Source organism: Cololabis saira, chromosome 20 (genome assembly GCF_033807715.1).
Source record: "Cololabis saira isolate AMF1-May2022 chromosome 20, fColSai1.1, whole genome shotgun sequence".
NCBI classification, from domain to species: domain Eukaryota; kingdom Metazoa; phylum Chordata; class Actinopteri; order Beloniformes; family Belonidae; genus Cololabis; species Cololabis saira.
The window spans coordinates 4,348,626-4,366,938 of NC_084606.1; the positions used below are offsets into that span (position 1 = coordinate 4,348,626).

Sequence of the window (18,313 nt, forward strand, 5' to 3'; positions counted from 1 at the left end):
TTTATCTAGCCGGTTATTGAACAGTTTTTCTAATATTTTGGAGAATTGTGGGAGTAATGAGACAGGTCTGTAGTTTGTAAAGAGGTGTTTGTTCCCAGTCTTATGCAATGGAATGACCTTGGCTATTTTCATTTTATTTGGAAATGTACCGGTTTGAAATGATAAATTACAGATGTACGTTAGTGGTTTCGAAATTCCTTCAATTACATTCTTTACAATAGTCATATCAATATCGTCACAGTCGGTTGATTTTTTGTTTTTGAGTTTTAAGACAGTTTCATTAATCTCTCTCTCCTCTACTGCTGTAAGGAACATGGAGTTAAGATTTCTTTCTATGAGACCACCACATAGTTCCTCTGATGTTCCTGAATCAGGGATACTTTTAGCCACATCAGACCCAACATTAACAAAGAATTTATTAAAACAATTAACCACCTCATTCATGTCGTATTTCTCGGTATTGTCTATCATAAAATATCTCGGATAACCCTCATGTCTTGAACCATTTTTTATAATGCTATTTAGAATTTTCCACATACCTTTAACGTTGTCTTTATTATCATCTAATATTTTATGATAGTATTCTTTCTTGGATGTTCTTATAATAGTTGTTAGCTTGTTTTTATAGTTTTTATATTTATTTTCTGCCTCTTTGGTTCTCTGCTTAATAAATTCTCTATAAAATGTATTTTTCTTTTTACAAGCATTTTTTAATCCCTTTGTGATCCAAGGATGATTTTGTTTTGTTTTGACGTTAAACAATTTTATAGGACAGTTTTTATTATATAATATTTTGAATACTCTCATGAATTCATCATAAGCACCATTTATGTTATCATTATTGTATATTACATCCCAGTTATGTGCCATTAAGTCATTTTTAAATGCATTTATTGTATCTTTTGTTCTCACTCTTCTATATTCAGGTTTTTTGTCAGGATGTTTGGACTTGTAGTTGTTGTCATGGACTGTAAATACTGGCAGATGGTCGCTGATGTCGCTGATTAATAGTCCGCTTATTGTGTTATTGAAGATGTCATTTGTGAAGATATTGTCGATTAGAGTGGCGCCGTGGGAAGTTATTCTGCTGGGTCTGGTGATTTTTGGGTACAAGTTCATACTGTATATTGTATTGATGAATTCATCTGTTATTTTGTGTCTGTTTGGATTCAGCAGATCAATATTGAAGTCCCCACATATAAAAATTGTTTTGTGAGTTATTTTGGAAAACATTTCTTCCATCCAGTCTTTGAAGAGTTCAATATTAGAACCCGGTGTCCTGTAGACACAGCTGATAATTATATTCTTATTCTTCCCATTGTAAATGTTTAATGATATACATTCAAGCATATTATTGATAACAAGTGACATGTTTTCAACCACCCTAAAGTTCAAGTTTTTGTCCACAAAGAATGCCACTCCTCCACCACCCTTATTTTGCCGATCCAAGTGTATGAACTCATATCCGTCCAACTCAAAGTCTGCCCCTTTTTCCTCATTTATCCATGTTTCCGATACTGCGATGATATCAAATGATTGTGTCATTTGGCACAAGTAATCCTTAATGTTTGCAAAGTTTGCATATAGACTTCTGCTGTTAATGTGTATGATTGAAAATTTGCCATCCTTATTGATTTGGTTATACTGTTCATCAGTGTAGTAGCAGCAGTTATTGTTGATGTAGTTGAAGAAGTTATTGTCCGGGTCTATATCATGTTCCATGTCCTGTAGACTGTGATCTGTGTATTGAAATGTTTGTAGCTCTAGACTGTCATGATCACAAATCCTCTGAGCAATACTGCTATTATCTGCAAAAGTAGATGGGTGATCTCCTTTGGAGTTTGTCATTATGTGTAAGTGTTTGTTACCTTATTGGAATTTGTCCAACTCCTCCATACTTCTTACCAGCAGAACTTTGGCCTCCTCTGGTGATCCGTTAAGTTTAATGAATACCTTGCAGTTGGCAGTCCAGGTGTGCTGAATTTTCTTCTGTTTCTTTAGGTATCTTGCTTTTTTGGCGATGTCCGCGTTGTGCTTTGTCAGGTGCTCGTTTATGTAAACATCGGTTCCCTTCAGCTTCCTTCCTTCTTTCAGTAGTGCGTTTTTATGTTTTCTATTAACAAACCTCATGATAATGGTTTGTCTGTCACTGGCGTTTCTCCTGGGCAGTGGGTGGCAAGCCTCGATGTTATTGTCATCTAGCTCGATCCCCTTGGATTGCAAAAAAGCAACCACCTGTTGTTCCGTTGAGACTACCAGCTCTGCGGGCATCTCGCCTCTGTCAGCGGTCACCGCGCGTGCATAGGAGCGGGGCTTAACCTGGAGCCCAGTAATGATAACATCATTTACCCTGGTGTACTGCTCGAGATCCACGACCCGGTTCTCCAGATATGCAAGCCGCTTATCTTTTTCCGCATTTTGGATGCGGAGCGTCTTAACTTCCTCTACCAGATCTAGAATACTTTTTTGCTGTAGCCTGACAGCAGAGACTTCTTCTGTTAGAAATTCAAGCGCTCTCTTGATCTCCTCCATTTCCTCGGACTTTTTCGGCCCCATACTGCCCGATGTGGGATTAGCTGGCTGAAGCTTTGCACAGGTGTAAAATAAAGATAATAAAGAAAATTCAGAGCTCACATGCAGCCAGCAAGTGTTAAAAAACTACCTGGTTCTTATGGGATGGTAGTGATTGTTCCAGGTATTAGTCAGACCCTCAGGTGTTAAAAATTACCAGGTTCTTATGGGATGGTAGTGATTGTTCCAGGTATTAGTCAGACCCTCAGGTGTTAAAAACTACCAGGTTCTTATGGGACGGTAGTGATTGTTCCAGGTATTAGTCAGACCCTCAGGTGTTAAAAACTACCAGGTTCTTATGGGACGGTAGTGATTGTTCCAGGTATTAGTCAGACCCTCAAGTGTTAAAAACTACCTGGTTCTTATGGGATGGTAGTGATTGTTCCAGGTATTAGTCAGACCCTCAGGTGTTAAAAAATACCAGGTTCTTATGGGATGGTAGTGATTGTTCCAGGTATTAGTCAGACCCTCAAGTGTTAAAAATTACCTGGTTCTTATGGGATGGTAGTGATTGTTCCAGGTATTAGTCAGACCCTCAGGTGTTAAAAATTACCAGGTTCTTATGGGATGGTAGTGATTGTTCCAGGTATTAGTCGGACCCTCAGATGTTAAAAACTACCAGGTTCCAACGGCTGCAGACGAGAGGTTAAATAGTCGCTCAACCGCTCCGCTGTGGCTTGTTATAAAAATAAAGATTTCAACTGAAAACATATTAAAGCATGAATAACTGATTTATATATATATTTTTTTTGGTAAGTGACCGTGGTATAAGCGAGATAATGCCCTTCCAGGTGTACATTATCATAAATATTCTTCAAACCGTCCTCCACTTCGCATTGGACGGCTCACGCCCCGCATTGTCCATATGTTAATGACAATGTACACCTCGTCGGGCATTATTCCTCACATATATCTATATATATATATATATGCATGTACAAACACACTAAAGGACGGAGCACAGTGACTAGCCAGGAGGGTATGATTAAGTTGAGGTAGTTGGGAGCCGAACCAGACATCACTCTATAGGACAGCAGCTGCTCACAGCCAACTCTGGCATAGAATTTACCCAGCAAGAAACTTGGACAACAAAATTTTACCAGAAGAAAAAAGACATCAGCTCATTGTTTTAAACACAGACTGTTTTACACTAGTATTCTGACAAGATGTTTGTAACTTTATCCCTATATTTCCTAAATATTACGTTCCAAAAACCAAAAAGGCTGAAATGCTTTTGGCTGCTACAATGCTGTGATATCTATATGTAAACCCTTAATGTAACAACATGATGTGAAACCGGAAAATGAAGTTATTTAATGTAATGTTTTCTTTGACTTACCTGTTTGGGCAGTTATTGAAGCTGGGGTGCTTCTAGTTCCGTTCCTCAGTTGTGCAGAAACTTGGAGGGAATAAGACACTCCTGGCTTCAGGCTGCTGAACGTAACACTGTTTGTGTTTGTTGTCCTCTTTTCCACAGTTTCTCCTCCACTGCAGCAGGTCACAATGCAAGACTCCACTTCACCAGCTGGACGATCCCATTGCAGAGACAGTGACTGACTGGTGACGTTAGAGACTTTTATCCCAGTAGGAGGAACTGGTTCTGTGAGAGTAAAATGTAAAAGCAATATGTTTTTTTCACAATTCAAGTCTTACAGTTCAAAGTGATTGATTGACTTTATTTACGGACATAAATGATTTGGTGTTGGCTTTATTCTTGGCATATATGTGATGGGTAATAATTTTCTTTGCAGACTGCCACAAGCCAATAATATAAACTCAACACAATCAATGTAAAATGTAAATTTGCCAACAGTATGTGGCTGCCAATAAGCAACAGGTTATAGTATTATTTATTTAAACTCATATTCCTGCATCTTTGTATTGAATTTAAGATGTCAAACTTAAAGCGTAGAAACAAAAATATTTAAAGCCTGGTTAAAAAACCAACATTTTGGCCTCAGTCGTTTGATTTCAGATCCATGACAACTCTGAGGGGGTGAATTTTATTTGTACCACGGCAGGAGAGTTTATATCAAGCATTCCATTCATTTCTAACGTGATTGTTTGGCAGTCACTTCAGCCAATCATTGTCAGTTATCACTCCCTAATTTGTAATTGTCAGATTATAATGGGGTAAGTAATAAAATGGTTCAAACTAGTCTAAAGTAGTGTCCCTGCTCTAGACTGGTGATGTGTGCAGGGTGAACCCCGGCCTCTGGCCTGAAAGTTGCTGGGACAGGCTCCAGCAGACCCCCGTGACCTGCAAAAGGATAAACCGGGTATAGGAAATGGATGGATGGATAGTCTAAAGTAGATAGTCTAAAATAAATATATTTATACCACGGTCCGTGTGAATACTGGATTCTGATTGGCTGGCAGGTGGAGGTCATAACCTACACCTAGGTGAAGGTTTTCACTTTTAATTTACACTACTAGAAAACAAGCTCCATCAAATTCCCTGATAATTTTAATATCTTTGCGCTGGATCAACTGCCAGGTGGTAACCACGGCAACAGAGATTCAGAGAAGAAGAGCCGGCTACCGCAGGACGGACACATGAGGGATTTGGTCATTTATTTTAATTTATTTGGTGACACTTTTATTTATTTGAATGATTGATCATATTTGTAGCTTAATGAAACGATTTAGGAAACTATCTGTGTCTGTGGACTTTCATTATTTGAAACAAATATATTTAGGGCCCGAGCACTTACAGTGCGAAGGCCCTATTCTATCTGTAGGGGATGTTTTTTATTTTCCTCGTTTTTATTTTTCCGACGGAATGAGGGCCTTTTTTCCCCCTAAATGTGCCCTAAAAGTCACCAAATTTTGCACCAAGACAGGCCTGGCGAAAAATTTGATATTTAATGGTTTGCATTAATGAGCGTGGCCTAATGGCTCAACAGCCCCGCCTAGAAAATTTCGTGCCTCAAGCCCCACAATAAGGTTTGACATACATGCACGCAAAAGCAAAAAAAAAAAAAAAAAGCGAAAATTCGGACGCTTATTGCTTGGCCAAACTTAAACGCAAAGACATCGTTCAAATTTACAAACACTCGGCCCGATCGGCACTAAAAGACCCTACAACCTCATCATCATTATTATTTCAGTTTTTGGTCCGTCCTAGTTACTGGAAAAGTCAACACTGTATCCATTAAGGTTCTTATGGGACGGTAGTGATTGTTCCAGGTATTAGTCAGACCCTCAGGTGTTAAAAACTACCAGGTTCTTATGGGACGGTAGTGATTGTTCCAGGTATTAGTCAGACCCTCAGGTGGTAAAAACTACCAGGTTCTTATGGGACGGTAGTGATTGTTCCAGGTATTAGTCATACCCTCAGGTGTTAAAAACTACCAGGTTCTTATGGGACGGTAGGGATTGTTCCAGGTATTAGTCAGACCCTCAGGTGTTAATAACTACCAGGTTCTTATGGGACGGTAGTGATTGTTCCAGGTATTAGTCAGACCCTCAGGTGGTAAAAACCGCCAGATTCCAACGGCTGCAGACGAGAGGTTAAATAGTCGCTCAGCCGCTCAACTGTGGCTTGTTATAAAAATAAAGATTTCAACTGAAAACACATTAAAGCATGAATAACTGATTTATATTTATGTTTTTTGGTAAGTGACCGTGGTATAAGTGGGATAATACCCTTCCAGGTGTACATTATCATAAATATTCTTCGCGGAGACAAACCGTCCTCCACTTCGCATTGGACGGCTCACGCCCCGCATTGTCCATATGTTAATGACAATGTACACCTCGTCGGGCATTATCCCTCACATATATGTATATATATATATATATATATATATATATATATATATATATATATATATATATATATATGCATGTACAAACACACTAAAGGACGGAGCACAGTGACTAGCCAGGAGGGTATGATTAAGTTGAGGTAGTTGGGAGCCGAACCAGACATCACTCTATAGGACAGCAGCTGCCTAAAGCCAACTCAGGCATAGAATTTACCCAGCAAGAAACTTGGACAACAAAATTTTACCAGAAGAAAAAAGACATCAGCTCATTGTTTTAAACACAGACACACTGTTTTACACTAGTATTCTGACAAGATGTTTGTAACTTTATCCCTATATTTCCTAAATATTACGTTCCAAAAACCAAAAAGGCTGAAATGCTTTTGACTGCTGCAATGCTGTGATATCTATATTTAAACCCTTAATGTAACAACATGATGTGAAACTGGAAGATGAAGTTCATTAATGTAATGTTTTCTTTGACTTACCTGTTTGGGCAGTTATTGAAGCTGGGGTGCTTGTAGTTCCGTTTCTCAGTTGTGCAGAAACTTGGAGGGAATAAGACACTCCTGGCTTCAGGCTGCTGAACGTAACACTGTTTGTGTTTGTTGTCTTCTCTTCCACAGTTTCTCCTCCACTGCAGCAGGTCACAATGCAAGACTCCACTTCACCAGCTGGAGGATCCCATTGCAGAGACAGTGACTCTCTGGTGACGTTAGAGACTTTTATCCCAGTAGGAGGAACTGGTTCTGTGAGAGTAAAATGTAAAAGCAATATGTTTTTTCACAATTCAAGTCTTACAGTTCAAAGTGATTGTTTCACTTTATTTAAGGACATAAATGATTTGGTGTTGGCTTTATTCTTGGCATATATGTGATGGGTAATAATTTTCTTTGCAGACTGCCACAAGCCATTACAATAAACTCAACACAATCAATGTAAAATGTAAATTTGCCAACAGTTTGTGGCTGCCAATAAGCAACAGGTTATAGTATTGAGAGGAGTCAGCTGAGGTGGCTTGGGCATCTGTACCGGATGCCTCCTGGACGCCTCCCTAGGGAGGTGTTCCAGGCATGTCCCACCGGGAGGAGACCCCGGGGAAGACCCAGGACACGCTGGAGAGACTATGTCTCTCGGCTGGCCTGGGAACGCCTCGGGCTCCCCCCGGAAGAGCTGGAGGAAGTGTCTGGGGTGAGGGAAGTCTGGGCATCCCTGCTGAGGCTGCTGCCCCCGTGACCCGGGAACGGATAAAGCGGGAGAAGATGAGTGAGTGAGTGAGTGAGTGAGTTATAGTATTATTTATTTAAACTCATATTCCTGCATCTTTGTATTGAATTTAAGATGTCAAACTTAAAGCGTAGAAACCAAATTATTTAAAGCCTGGTTAAAAAACCAACATTTTGGCCTCAGTCGTTTGATTTCAGATCCATGACAACTCTGAGGGGGTGAATTTTATTTGTACCACGCCAGGAGAGTTTATCAAGCATTCCATTAATTTCTAATGTGATTGTTTGGCAGTCAGTTCAGCCAATCATTGGCAGTTATCACTCCCTAATGTGTAATTGTCAGATTATAATGTGGTAAGTAATAAAATGGTTTAAACTAGTCTAAAGTAGTGTCCCTGCTCTAGACTGGTGATGTGTGCAGGGTGAACCCCGGCCTCTGGCCTGAAAGTTGCTGGGACAGGCTCCAGCAGACCCCCGTGACCTGCAAAAGGATAAACCGGGTATAGGAAATGGATGGATGGATAGTCTAAAGTAGATAGTCTAATATATATATATTTATACCACGGTCTGTGTGAATACTGGATTCTGATTGGCTGCCAGGTGAAGGTTTTCACTTACACTACTAGAAAACAAGCTCCGTCAAATTTCCTGATAACTTTAATATCTTTGCGCTGGATCAACTGCCAGGTGGTAACCACGGCAACGGAGATTCAGAGAAGAAGAGTCGGCTACCGCAGGACGGACACATGAGGGATTTGGTCATTTATTTTAATTTATTTGGTGACACGTTTATTTATTTGAATGATTGATCATATTTGTAGCTTAATAAAACTATTTAGGAAACTATCTGTGGACTTTGATTATTTGAAACAAATATATTTAGGGCCAGAGCACTTACAGTGTGAAGGCCCTATTGTATCTGTAGGGGATATTTTTATTTTCCTCGTTTTTATTTTTCCGAATGAAGGCCTTTTTGCCCCCCTAAATGTGCCCTAAAAGTCACCAAATTTTGCACCGAGCCAGGCCTGGCCAAAAATGTGATATTTAATGGTTTGCGTTAATGGGCGTGGCCTAACGGCTCAACAGCGCCCCCTAGAAAACTTTGTTCCTCAAGCCCCACAATATGATTTGATGTACATGCACGAAAATCTCTACACACCTGTATCATGTCGAAACTTAAAGAAAAGTGTCTTGGTGCCATGGTCGAAACCCAACAGGAAGTTGCCCTTTCAATTAATCGTGTAATTTTGGTGTAATTTATGCAATTTATTTGGCCGTTGATGCGGCCCGAACCGTAATGTACACCCAGGTGTGTTATACATCAAAATGTGCCTCTCCATCCTGTGATGACGCGCATTACTTTTCTCAGTCAAAAGTGTTAGCGTGGCGACGATAGACGCCCAAAAGTGCGTCCCCCCTTCATCGGTTTTGACTCCTTCACCTTAATTGGTGCAAATTAGCCCGGCCGCTTCTTCTGATTGGTCGATATTTGACAGGTCCTATTTTCTGCCATAACTTTTGATTGGTTTGATATAGAGAGTTGTGGCTGTTGTCATCCGCTAAATGTCCAGGCCTGAAGAATCTACATCAAGTCATACAAGCGCTTCCACTGCAGCCTGAATGTGCACAAGGGTGGAGGACTGTTCATCGCTGCTTGCAGCTTTAATTATTATTATTATTATTATTATTATTATTATTATTATTATTATTATTATTATTATTATTATTATTATTATTATAGAAAATGGATGGGTGGATGGATGGATGATGGATGGATGGATAGATGGATGGGTGGATGGATGGATGATGGATGGGATGCCTGGGTCTGGGGCCCTCCGTTGTCGGGCCCGCGCGGGTGTCTCCTTGTTGGGGGGTTCCCTCTCTCTGGGCTCGTCTCCGGTTCCCCCCTCCTTTTGTTCTGGGGGGCCGCTCTCGTAGGGATGGGTGCACCTGCCTGCGTAAACGGTCGGGGCGCTCCTCCCTGGGCGGCAGGTCAGGTGGGGTCAGGGTTCGCCTGGGTCCCAGTCCGCTGCTGTGGGTTCCCTGGCTGCCTTTTCCCATAGTCGTGGGGGCCTGCGGGTCCCCTCTGCTGCCGCTGGGGGGCTCTTCTCCCCTCTGTGGGGTTGCTGGTGGCCTGGGCTCCGGGATCTTCCTGGGTTCTGGGTTCTTCCTGGTTCCGGGATCTTCATGGTTCCAGGTTCTTCCTGGGTTCTGGGTTCTTCCTGGGTTCTGGGTTCTTCCTGGGTTCCAGGTTCTTCCTGGTTCCGGGATCTTCATGGTTCCAGGTTCTTCCTGGGTTCTGGGTTCTTCCTGGGTTCTGGGTTCTTCCTGGGTTCCGGGTTCTTCCTGGTTCTGGGTTCTAGCTGGGTTCCGGGTTCTTCCTGGGTTCCAGGTTCTTCCTGGGTTCCAGGTTCTTCCTGGTTCCAGGTTCTTCCTGGTTCCGGGATCTTCCTGGTTCCAGGTTCTTCCTGGGTTCCGGGTTCTTCCTGGGTTCCGGGTTCTTCCTGGTTCCGGGTTCTTCCTGGGTTCCGGGTTCTTCCTGGTTCCAGGTTCTTCCTGGGTTCCGGGTTCTTCCTGGGTTCCGGGTTCTTCCTGGGTTCCAGGTTCTTCCTGGTTCCAGGTTCTTCCTGGGTTCCGGGTTCTTCCTGGTTCCAGGTTCTTCCTGGGTTCCAGGTTCTTCCTGGTTCCTGGGTTCTTCCTGGGTTCCGGGTTCTTCCTGGTTCCAGGTTCTTCCTGGTTCCAGGTTCTTCCTGGGTTCCAGGTTCTTCCTGGTTCCTGGGTTCTTCCTGGGTTCTGGGTTCTTCCTGGTTCCAGGTTCTTCCTGGGTTCCAGGTTCTTCCTGGTTCCTGGGTTCTTCCTGGGTTCTGGGTTCTTCCTGGTTCCAGGTTCTTCCTGGGTTCCGGGTTCTTCCTGGGTTCTGGGTTCTTCCCGGGTTCCGGGTTCTTCCTGGTTCCGGGTTCTTCCTGGTTCCAGGTTCTTCCTGGGTTCCAGGTTCTTCCTGGTTCCTGGGTTCTTCCTGGGTTCCGGGTTCTTCCTGGGTTCTGGGTTCTTCCTGGTTCCTGGGTTCTTCCTGGGTTCCGGGTTCTTCCTGGGTTCTGGGTTCTTCCTGGTTCCGGGTTCTTCCTGGTTCCAGGTTCTTCCTGGGTTCCGGGTTCTTCCTGGGTTCCGGGTTCTTCCTGGTTCCGGGTTCTTCCTGGGTTCTGGGATCTTCCTGGGTTCCGGGTTCTTCCTGGGTTCCGGGTTCTTCCTGGTTCCAGGTTCTTCCTGGTTCCAGGTTCTTCCTGGTTCCAGGTTCTTCCTGGTTCCAGGTTCTTCCTGGTTCCAGGTTCTTCCTGGGTTCCAGGTTCTTCCTGGGTTCTTCCTGGGTTCTGGGATCTTCCCGGTTCCGGGTTCTTCCTGGGTTCCGGGTTCTTCCCGGGTTCCGGGTTCTTCCTGGGTTCCGGGTTCTTCCTGGGTTCCGGGTTCTTCCTGGTTCCGGGTTCTTCCTGGGTTCCGGGTTCTTCCTGGTTCCGGGATCTTCCTGGGTTCTGGGTTCTTCCTGGTTCCAGGTTCTTCCTGGGTTCCGGGATCTTCCTGGTTCCAGGTTCTTCCTGGGTTCTGGGTTCTTCCTGGGTTCCGGGTTCTTCCTGGGTTCCGGGTTCTTCCTGGGTTCCAGGTTCTTCCTGGGTTCCAGGTTCTTCCTGGGTTCCAGGTTCTTCCTGGTTCCAGGTTCTTCCTGGGTTCTGGGTTCTTCCTGGGTTCCGGGTTCTTCCTGGGTTCCAGGTTCTTCCTGGGTTCCAGGTTCTTCCTGGTTCCAGGTTCTTCCTGGGTTCCAGGTTCTTCCTGGTTCCAGGTTCTTCCTGGGTTCCGGGTTCTTCCTGGGTTCCAGGTTCTTCCTGGGTTCCGGGTTCTTCCTGGGTTCCAGGTTCTTCCTGGGTTCCGGGTTCTTCCTGGGTTCCAGGTTCTTCCTGGTTCCTGGGTTCTTCCTGGGTTCTGGGTTCTTCCTGGTTCCGGGTTCTTCCTGGTTCCAGGTTCTTCCTGGGTTCTGGGTTCTTCCTGGGTTCCGGGTTCTTCCCGGGTTCCGGGTTCTTCCTGGGTTCCGGGTTCTTCCCGGGTTCCGGGTTCTTCCCGGGTTCCGGGTTCTTCCTGGGTTCCGGGTTCTTCCTGGTTCCGGGTTCTTCCTGGGTTCCAGGTTCTTCCTGGGTTCCGGGTTCTTCCTGGGTTCTGGGATATTCCTGGGTTCCGGGTTCTTCCTGGTTCTGGGATCTTCCTTGTCGGCCTCTGTTCTCTCGGGTGGCGGGGTTGCGCCCTCCCTCCTCGACTATAGATACAGTTCAGGTAGAGCATCAATTGGACTGACACACCCACTCAGCAGTCTTGGGGGTTAGATAGTCGCGGTAGCCTAGCTTAGCTTTAATCCCGGGGACCTGGGTTGGTTGCTGCTTTTGTCTCTGTTCTCGTTTGTTTTTTCTCTTGCAGATTTACAGCTCGTGTGTTCGTTGTGTGATTCCATGTGTTTTTCGCCGCTTGGACTAGCAGCGGATGTCACCCCTCACCCCTCTCATTAATAAGATAAATATCCATCCATCCATCCATCCATCCATCCATCCATCCATCCATCCATCCATCCATCCATCCATCCATCCATCCATCCATCCATCCATCCATCCATCCATCCATCCATCCATCCATCCATCCATCCATCCATCCATTATCTATACCCGCTTTATCCTTTGCAGGGTAACGGGGGTCTGCTGGAGCCTGTCCCAGCTATTTTCAGGTGAGAGGCAGGGGTTACACCCTGGACAGGTCGCCAGTCCATCGCAGGGCCACATATACAGACAAACAACCAGCACACTCACACTCACACCTACGGGAAATTTAGAATCATCAATTAACCTAGCATGCATGTTTTTGGACCGTGGGAGGAATCCGGAGTACCCGGTTAAGATAAATATATGTTACATATTTAAAAATATATCATATATGTTTTATATCAAAAATGCATATATATATATATATATATATATATATATATATATATATATATATATATATATATATATAATATATATATATATATATATATATATATATATATATATATATATATATATATATATATATATATATATATATATATATATATATATGCATTTTGATATATATATATATATATATATATATATATATATATATATATATATATATATATATATATATATATATATATATATATATGCTTACCAGCATGGTATTGACCATAATTTCAGAACTACGTAAACTAACCTTTTTCGGCAGATGGACCGGGGGAAACATCCAGAAGATTTATGGTTTGAAGATGATTGATCATCTTATTGCAGACTTCCTCTTCCTTTTCCATCACAATGTTGACAAGGCAGCTGGCCTTATTTACTCTGGTGTGGTTCTCTTCCAGTATCGACTTCTTGTCCTGGTCATTTAAGACACCGTCAGTTACGAGGTCCTCTACGAGCTCCGTCAGGGTTTGTTTAGACACTTTCTTAACAAAGTCACTCATCATCCTGGCAACATTTTTCTCTATGAGAAGAGAAAAACAAACAAAAACTTTATTAAGACCAGGCTGCTCGTTGGCGCAGTGGGTTAAGCAGGGGCTCATATATTGAGGCTACAGTCCTCCTGCAGCGGTCGCAGGTTCGAATCCCGGCCTGCACACCTTTGCTGCATGTCATCCGCATTATCTCTCTCTCTGTCTACCCCCTTCCAACTGCATTTGAATAAAGGGCCACTAGAGCCCAAAAAAACTTTATTTAGACTTTTCCTTTTAAGGATGTGAGTCGACAAGGATTGAGACTTATTCCAACATGTATTTAGAACCACATGTGTAATGAACATGATTCCCTTAAAGTTGCCTTTTGACAATGAATCTGACACGGTGTTGTTACAGTTTGGTTGTTTTTATAACAAGGCTGTGAAGCTAATTTCCTCCATTTGACCATGTTGCAGGTCCAGGGGGAGCAGCAGCTCGCAGCGCTAGAGGCGCTGGTGGCGCAGCAGCCGGCAGGCCGTGAGGGGGAGGCTGCAGGCCGCCAAGCGACGGCTCCCAAGGCGACCCCAGCGGCGGCGGGACCCCAGCGGCGGCGGGACCCCAGCGGCGGCGGGACCCCAGCGGCGGCGGGACCCCAGCGGCGGCGGGACCCCAGCGGCGGCGGGACCCCAGCGGCGGCGGGACCCGCAGCGCGACCCACCCCGGCGCCACACCGGAGGTTCGTGGTTAGTCACCATGTAGTGCATACACAACAATCTCTCTGAATGTGGACAAAAGAGATTGTTGTGGACTTCAGGAGAGCTCACTCCCAGCATGTTCTTGTTTCTATTAATGGTGCAGCACCAAGTTCCTGGGTGTGCACGTCACCTCTCCTGGGACACCAACCCGGCATCACTGGCCAAGAAGGCTCAAGAGCGCCTTTACTTCCTCCTTAGACTGAGGAAAGCCAGAGCCCCATCAGGAGCAGCTTCTACAGAGGCTCCATCGAGAGCTTCCTGACGGGAAGGAAACACACCCATTTCACAGTTTTTGTAAAGTGAATCAATGCGACTGACCGGGACCATTTACCTGTTGCACCAGCTGGAAAGACTGGATCGTCCTTTAAAAAAAGGTCCGACAAGGATTTTTCTGTTGGAGGTCAATGAAACAAGTTATCATCAGTTATTATTTAAACGTGATAAAATCCTCATAGTAAGATGGTTTTTGTGTTTTTCTTTCTCTACAACAGACCTTTATCACTTTTGAACTTCTTTAAAATCGTCTCGGCCACCTCTCTGGTCTTTGAGGAGTACCTCTGCATCATCAGATCTACTGTGTCCAATCTGTCTGCATGCTCCAGACGACACAGTGGGATCGGTTTGATACCATCCTTTGATTGATCTGCATTCACCAGGTACCACTGGAATTCCTTCAGCCCCCTGGAGTCCAAATCCTCCAAAGTGCCCTTCAACCACATCTTTACCTCCTTTAAAGAAAGAAAGCATCATAAATTAAGTTAAAGTTAGAAGTTAAAATCTGAAATCTTGACAGAGAATCAGATGGACTTGAACAAACTCAGGAATATCCAGAAATCTGAAAATGGGTTACAGAGCATCGTTTCCTAACGTGCAAGACTCAAAGCTTGCGATTGGTACTCTTTTGGTCTTTTTGTAGTGTTGTGGGTCAACACTGTCCAAGTCACCCGAATGTGTGGTCCATCGTCTCATCAGAACACCATTCTCTGATAGACTTCATATCGTTTGACCTGATAACCCCCGTATCCGCAGCAGAAAACTACTGTGCTGAGCAGTTATCAGCATGTCTTTGGTGACATTCAATCAGGTCTTAAGAAGACCTTGTCCCGCGTGGCCCGGCACTCCCCGCCTCACAGTTTTAATAACACTGTAGACACTGCACATTCAACATTTAATAAATACATTTAACAAGGATACTTAGTTCTGGAGGGGGGGGGGATTATTGTCAGCATGATACCCTGTCCTCCCCCTCCATGTTTTTATGGCATTGATCACATGCACTCAACACCAGGGTCGGGAGGGGGGACCACATCACCCGCGTTCCCTCGCCGGCCTGGGATAGGTGGGTACCCACACACATACATACACATAGCCACATAGACATATACACACTCATGCACACATACACATATATATACGTATTCATACATGCGCACATAGCCACACATATGCATACACACACAGACACATTTAGCCACGCATACATATACACACTCACACACACACACACACACACACACACACACACACACACACACACACACACACACACATAGCCACTCAGTCACATACGTATACACACATACACACACATACACAGCCACACAAACATATACATACACACACATACACACACACACGCATGATCATATACATACACACACATAGACATACACACTGGCTTGTTCACCTGCATGCTTGCTCTGTAGTTTTTGGTGGTATCAATCATTAATATGTGTGCAGACATGGTAAAAAGAAAGATAAAAATAAAAAAAGGTCTTAAGAAGACAGATCGGACTGGTTTTCACGTTTAACCACCAAATCCCCGGGGCAGGAGGATGGGGGGGGGGTCGCAATCTTATTTAACGATTAATTTAAACGTAAGAAGTTAACTCCTGGAAGTTTTCAGTCTTGAATACCTGGCTGTACAGTTGAAGCCCTCATCCAGAGTCCTGACTCTGAATGTTTACAGCCCCCCACCTCCAAATACTGTGAAACTTCTCTGATATTTCAGTGAACTGCTGTCTGATGGCTGATCGGTGTTGATAATCATTGTTGGTGATTTTAACATCCATGTGGACAACCCTCGAGACAACATATATTTTTACGCACCAATTTCAAGGTGCGTCTCCGTTGAGCGGTTGTGGAATGAGTAATTTTTAGAGGAAACACATTTTTATACGTTAAAATCAAGTTTTTGAAAACTTGTCCATATGCTTCAGGGACAAGTTCATAGGCCTGCAACACCGTTCTTTTCAAGTTAGCACTGCAACGGCAGAGACAAACACTAATTTAGTGCAGTAGCCATCTGACCGAAACGAAGGAACTAACGTGATGTGGTTACTGACGTCAACGTGTGTGCTTTTAGGTGAAGTAGGTATGGACACGGGTCAACTCTTTTCAAGAGCTCTGATCCGGAGATGCATCGCTTGCACTAACAGCTCTTTGTTGTGTGTCTCCACCTCCTGAATATAAAAGGGTCAAACGGAGATCTTCATGGGGACAGACCTGGTTGAGGTTCAGAAACTGGATCAAGATCCACACTGGATCACTGAACGCTTGAGTAATCTCTGCTACCTTTGCATCCGCCCCGTCTATGGCGGCAGACGTTTCTAACAGCCCCTCAGACGTTAGCTGCTCTACTTCAGCTTTGTCAGAGCGTTTGTCCGGTTCTTCCTCTACAGACTTCTGGAGCCTCTGGTGGTCAAATTAGGAATTGCAAAAGTTGGCCCTTCTGCGTTAGCATCGACTGACGGGTCTGTTGGAATGATGATGTATTGGTTGTCTGTAACATAATTTGCTCTGAAAGAGAGAGATCTCTGCTTCCATCAGCTGAAGAAGCTGAAGAACAAGGAACTCTTGAGTTTCTCATTCAGGAACAAAGGAGGTTTTGATTTAAGACTGGGAGCAGTTTGACTTACAATATAGTTGTCACTCCCGGAGGCCATCACTTCCCTGAAGTCATCCTGGTCGTCAGACGTCACATAGACATGTGTTTGAAGCTGACTGCTGCAGAAATTAGGAGAATAGAGGATTGGTCTGCAGATGCTTGACTGTGATTTGTTGACAGGTCCAAGTAACAGCTTCTGAAGTCTAGTTGTGAAAGGATAACACTCTATGTACAGACGGCTGATTCAGTTATCCACTCAAACGCGTCAGTCAAGGTTTGTGTTATTCACCTTGAACTCTGCATCACAGACGATCTCTGCCTCACCTTAATTGCTTTATTCACGTTCTGTCTCTTCCTCTATTGTTTGTGTTCTGATCAAATCGTTATAACTTCTGAAGCGGATTATTTTTGAATAATTAGCTCGGTTCTGAGTCTCATTTTTCACACATCATTTGCATCACTGCCGACGCCGCACCGATCCGCCCGTTCCATTCATCCCTCACTCGTTACTAAGAGCCTGAAACGCTTGGACTCCCCCAGTTAGGCCAAACCTCCCTGGAGTCCCCGAGGGAGATGGTTGAACCTTTTCCAGGTTAGGTGAACTCCCTGGAGTCCCAGGGACATGGTTGAACCTTCTCCAGGTTAGGTGAACTCCCATGCCCCCTCCAGACCTTGTCTGGTGCTTCTTCATGCTATCAATCCTCGTCACTCCCAAAGACAGCCTAACCTCTTCCTCATCTCCACCTCCTCCTCCTCCACCTCCTTCTCTTGGTCAGTGCTACTGTCTCCAACCATGGAGGAGGTCTGGCCTCTCTGTCTGTAAACCCTTCCCTTTCCTCTCGCTGCTACTCTATCGATAAGTCCAGTCCTCCTGGTCCACTAGAGATTGATCTCTGAATTCCTTCGGTGATCAACTGTTTTTTGGTGCCGTTAGTACCAACAAGCGTGTCCTGATTACAAAGAGCCTCTGTTTTTAGATTTGAGTTTGTTTGTTCGTGTGTTGTTCTGGGTGACGACTTACTTGTAATCAGAGGAAAGACGTTGTTCAGGGTTGGGATCAGGTTCAGATACAGACTCTGGTTCAGTTTCAAGCGCATGTCTTTGCTCGGGTTCAGGTCGTAGTTTGGGTCCTGGCTCAGATTCAGATCTTGCTTCAGGATCAAGTCTTGGTTCAGGTTCAGCTCCCAGTCCAGGTCCTGTTTCAGATTTAGGTTTTGCTTTGGGTTCAGGTCCTGGTTCAGATTCAGGCTCTAGTTTGAATCCTGGTGCAGGTTCAGTTCCAGGTCTTTCTTCAGGATCAGGTCTTCGTTCAGGTTCAGCTCCCAGTTCTGGTCCTGGTCCTGGTCCTGGTCCTGATCCTGGTGCAGATACAGGTTCAGGTCCGGGCACACGTTCAGATTCTGGAGAGTCGGATCTCTCGCAGCTGGAAAACACAAGCCAAGAGCACATGGGACACGAATGAACAAACATGTTGGGTCCTTCATGAACTGACAAACTGTGGACACGTCCAGTCACAAGTCTGGACCAGACGACCCTCATGTGAACACGAGTCCTGGTTCCGCCAGAGGCTCGGTTTTCCAGAACGGTGCTCAAGAAGCAGCTTGCTGCAGCTTTTC

General features: G+C 44.4%; 1 protein-coding gene across 1 annotated transcript in view; it reads right to left on the bottom strand.

The window, feature by feature from the left end:
- LOC133420126 (interferon-induced very large GTPase 1-like) overlaps window positions 1-18,313 on the bottom strand; it is a 61,064-nt gene that overhangs the window by 29,789 nt on the left and 12,962 nt on the right. The window contains 7 exon segments of the mRNA XM_061709709.1: window positions 3,911-4,171; window positions 6,830-7,090; window positions 12,836-13,105; window positions 14,142-14,201; window positions 14,304-14,538; window positions 16,729-16,816; window positions 17,719-18,120. Coding sequence (XP_061565693.1) covers window positions 3,911-4,171; window positions 6,830-7,090; window positions 12,836-13,105; window positions 14,142-14,201; window positions 14,304-14,538; window positions 16,729-16,816; window positions 17,719-18,120 — 1,577 coding nt within the window.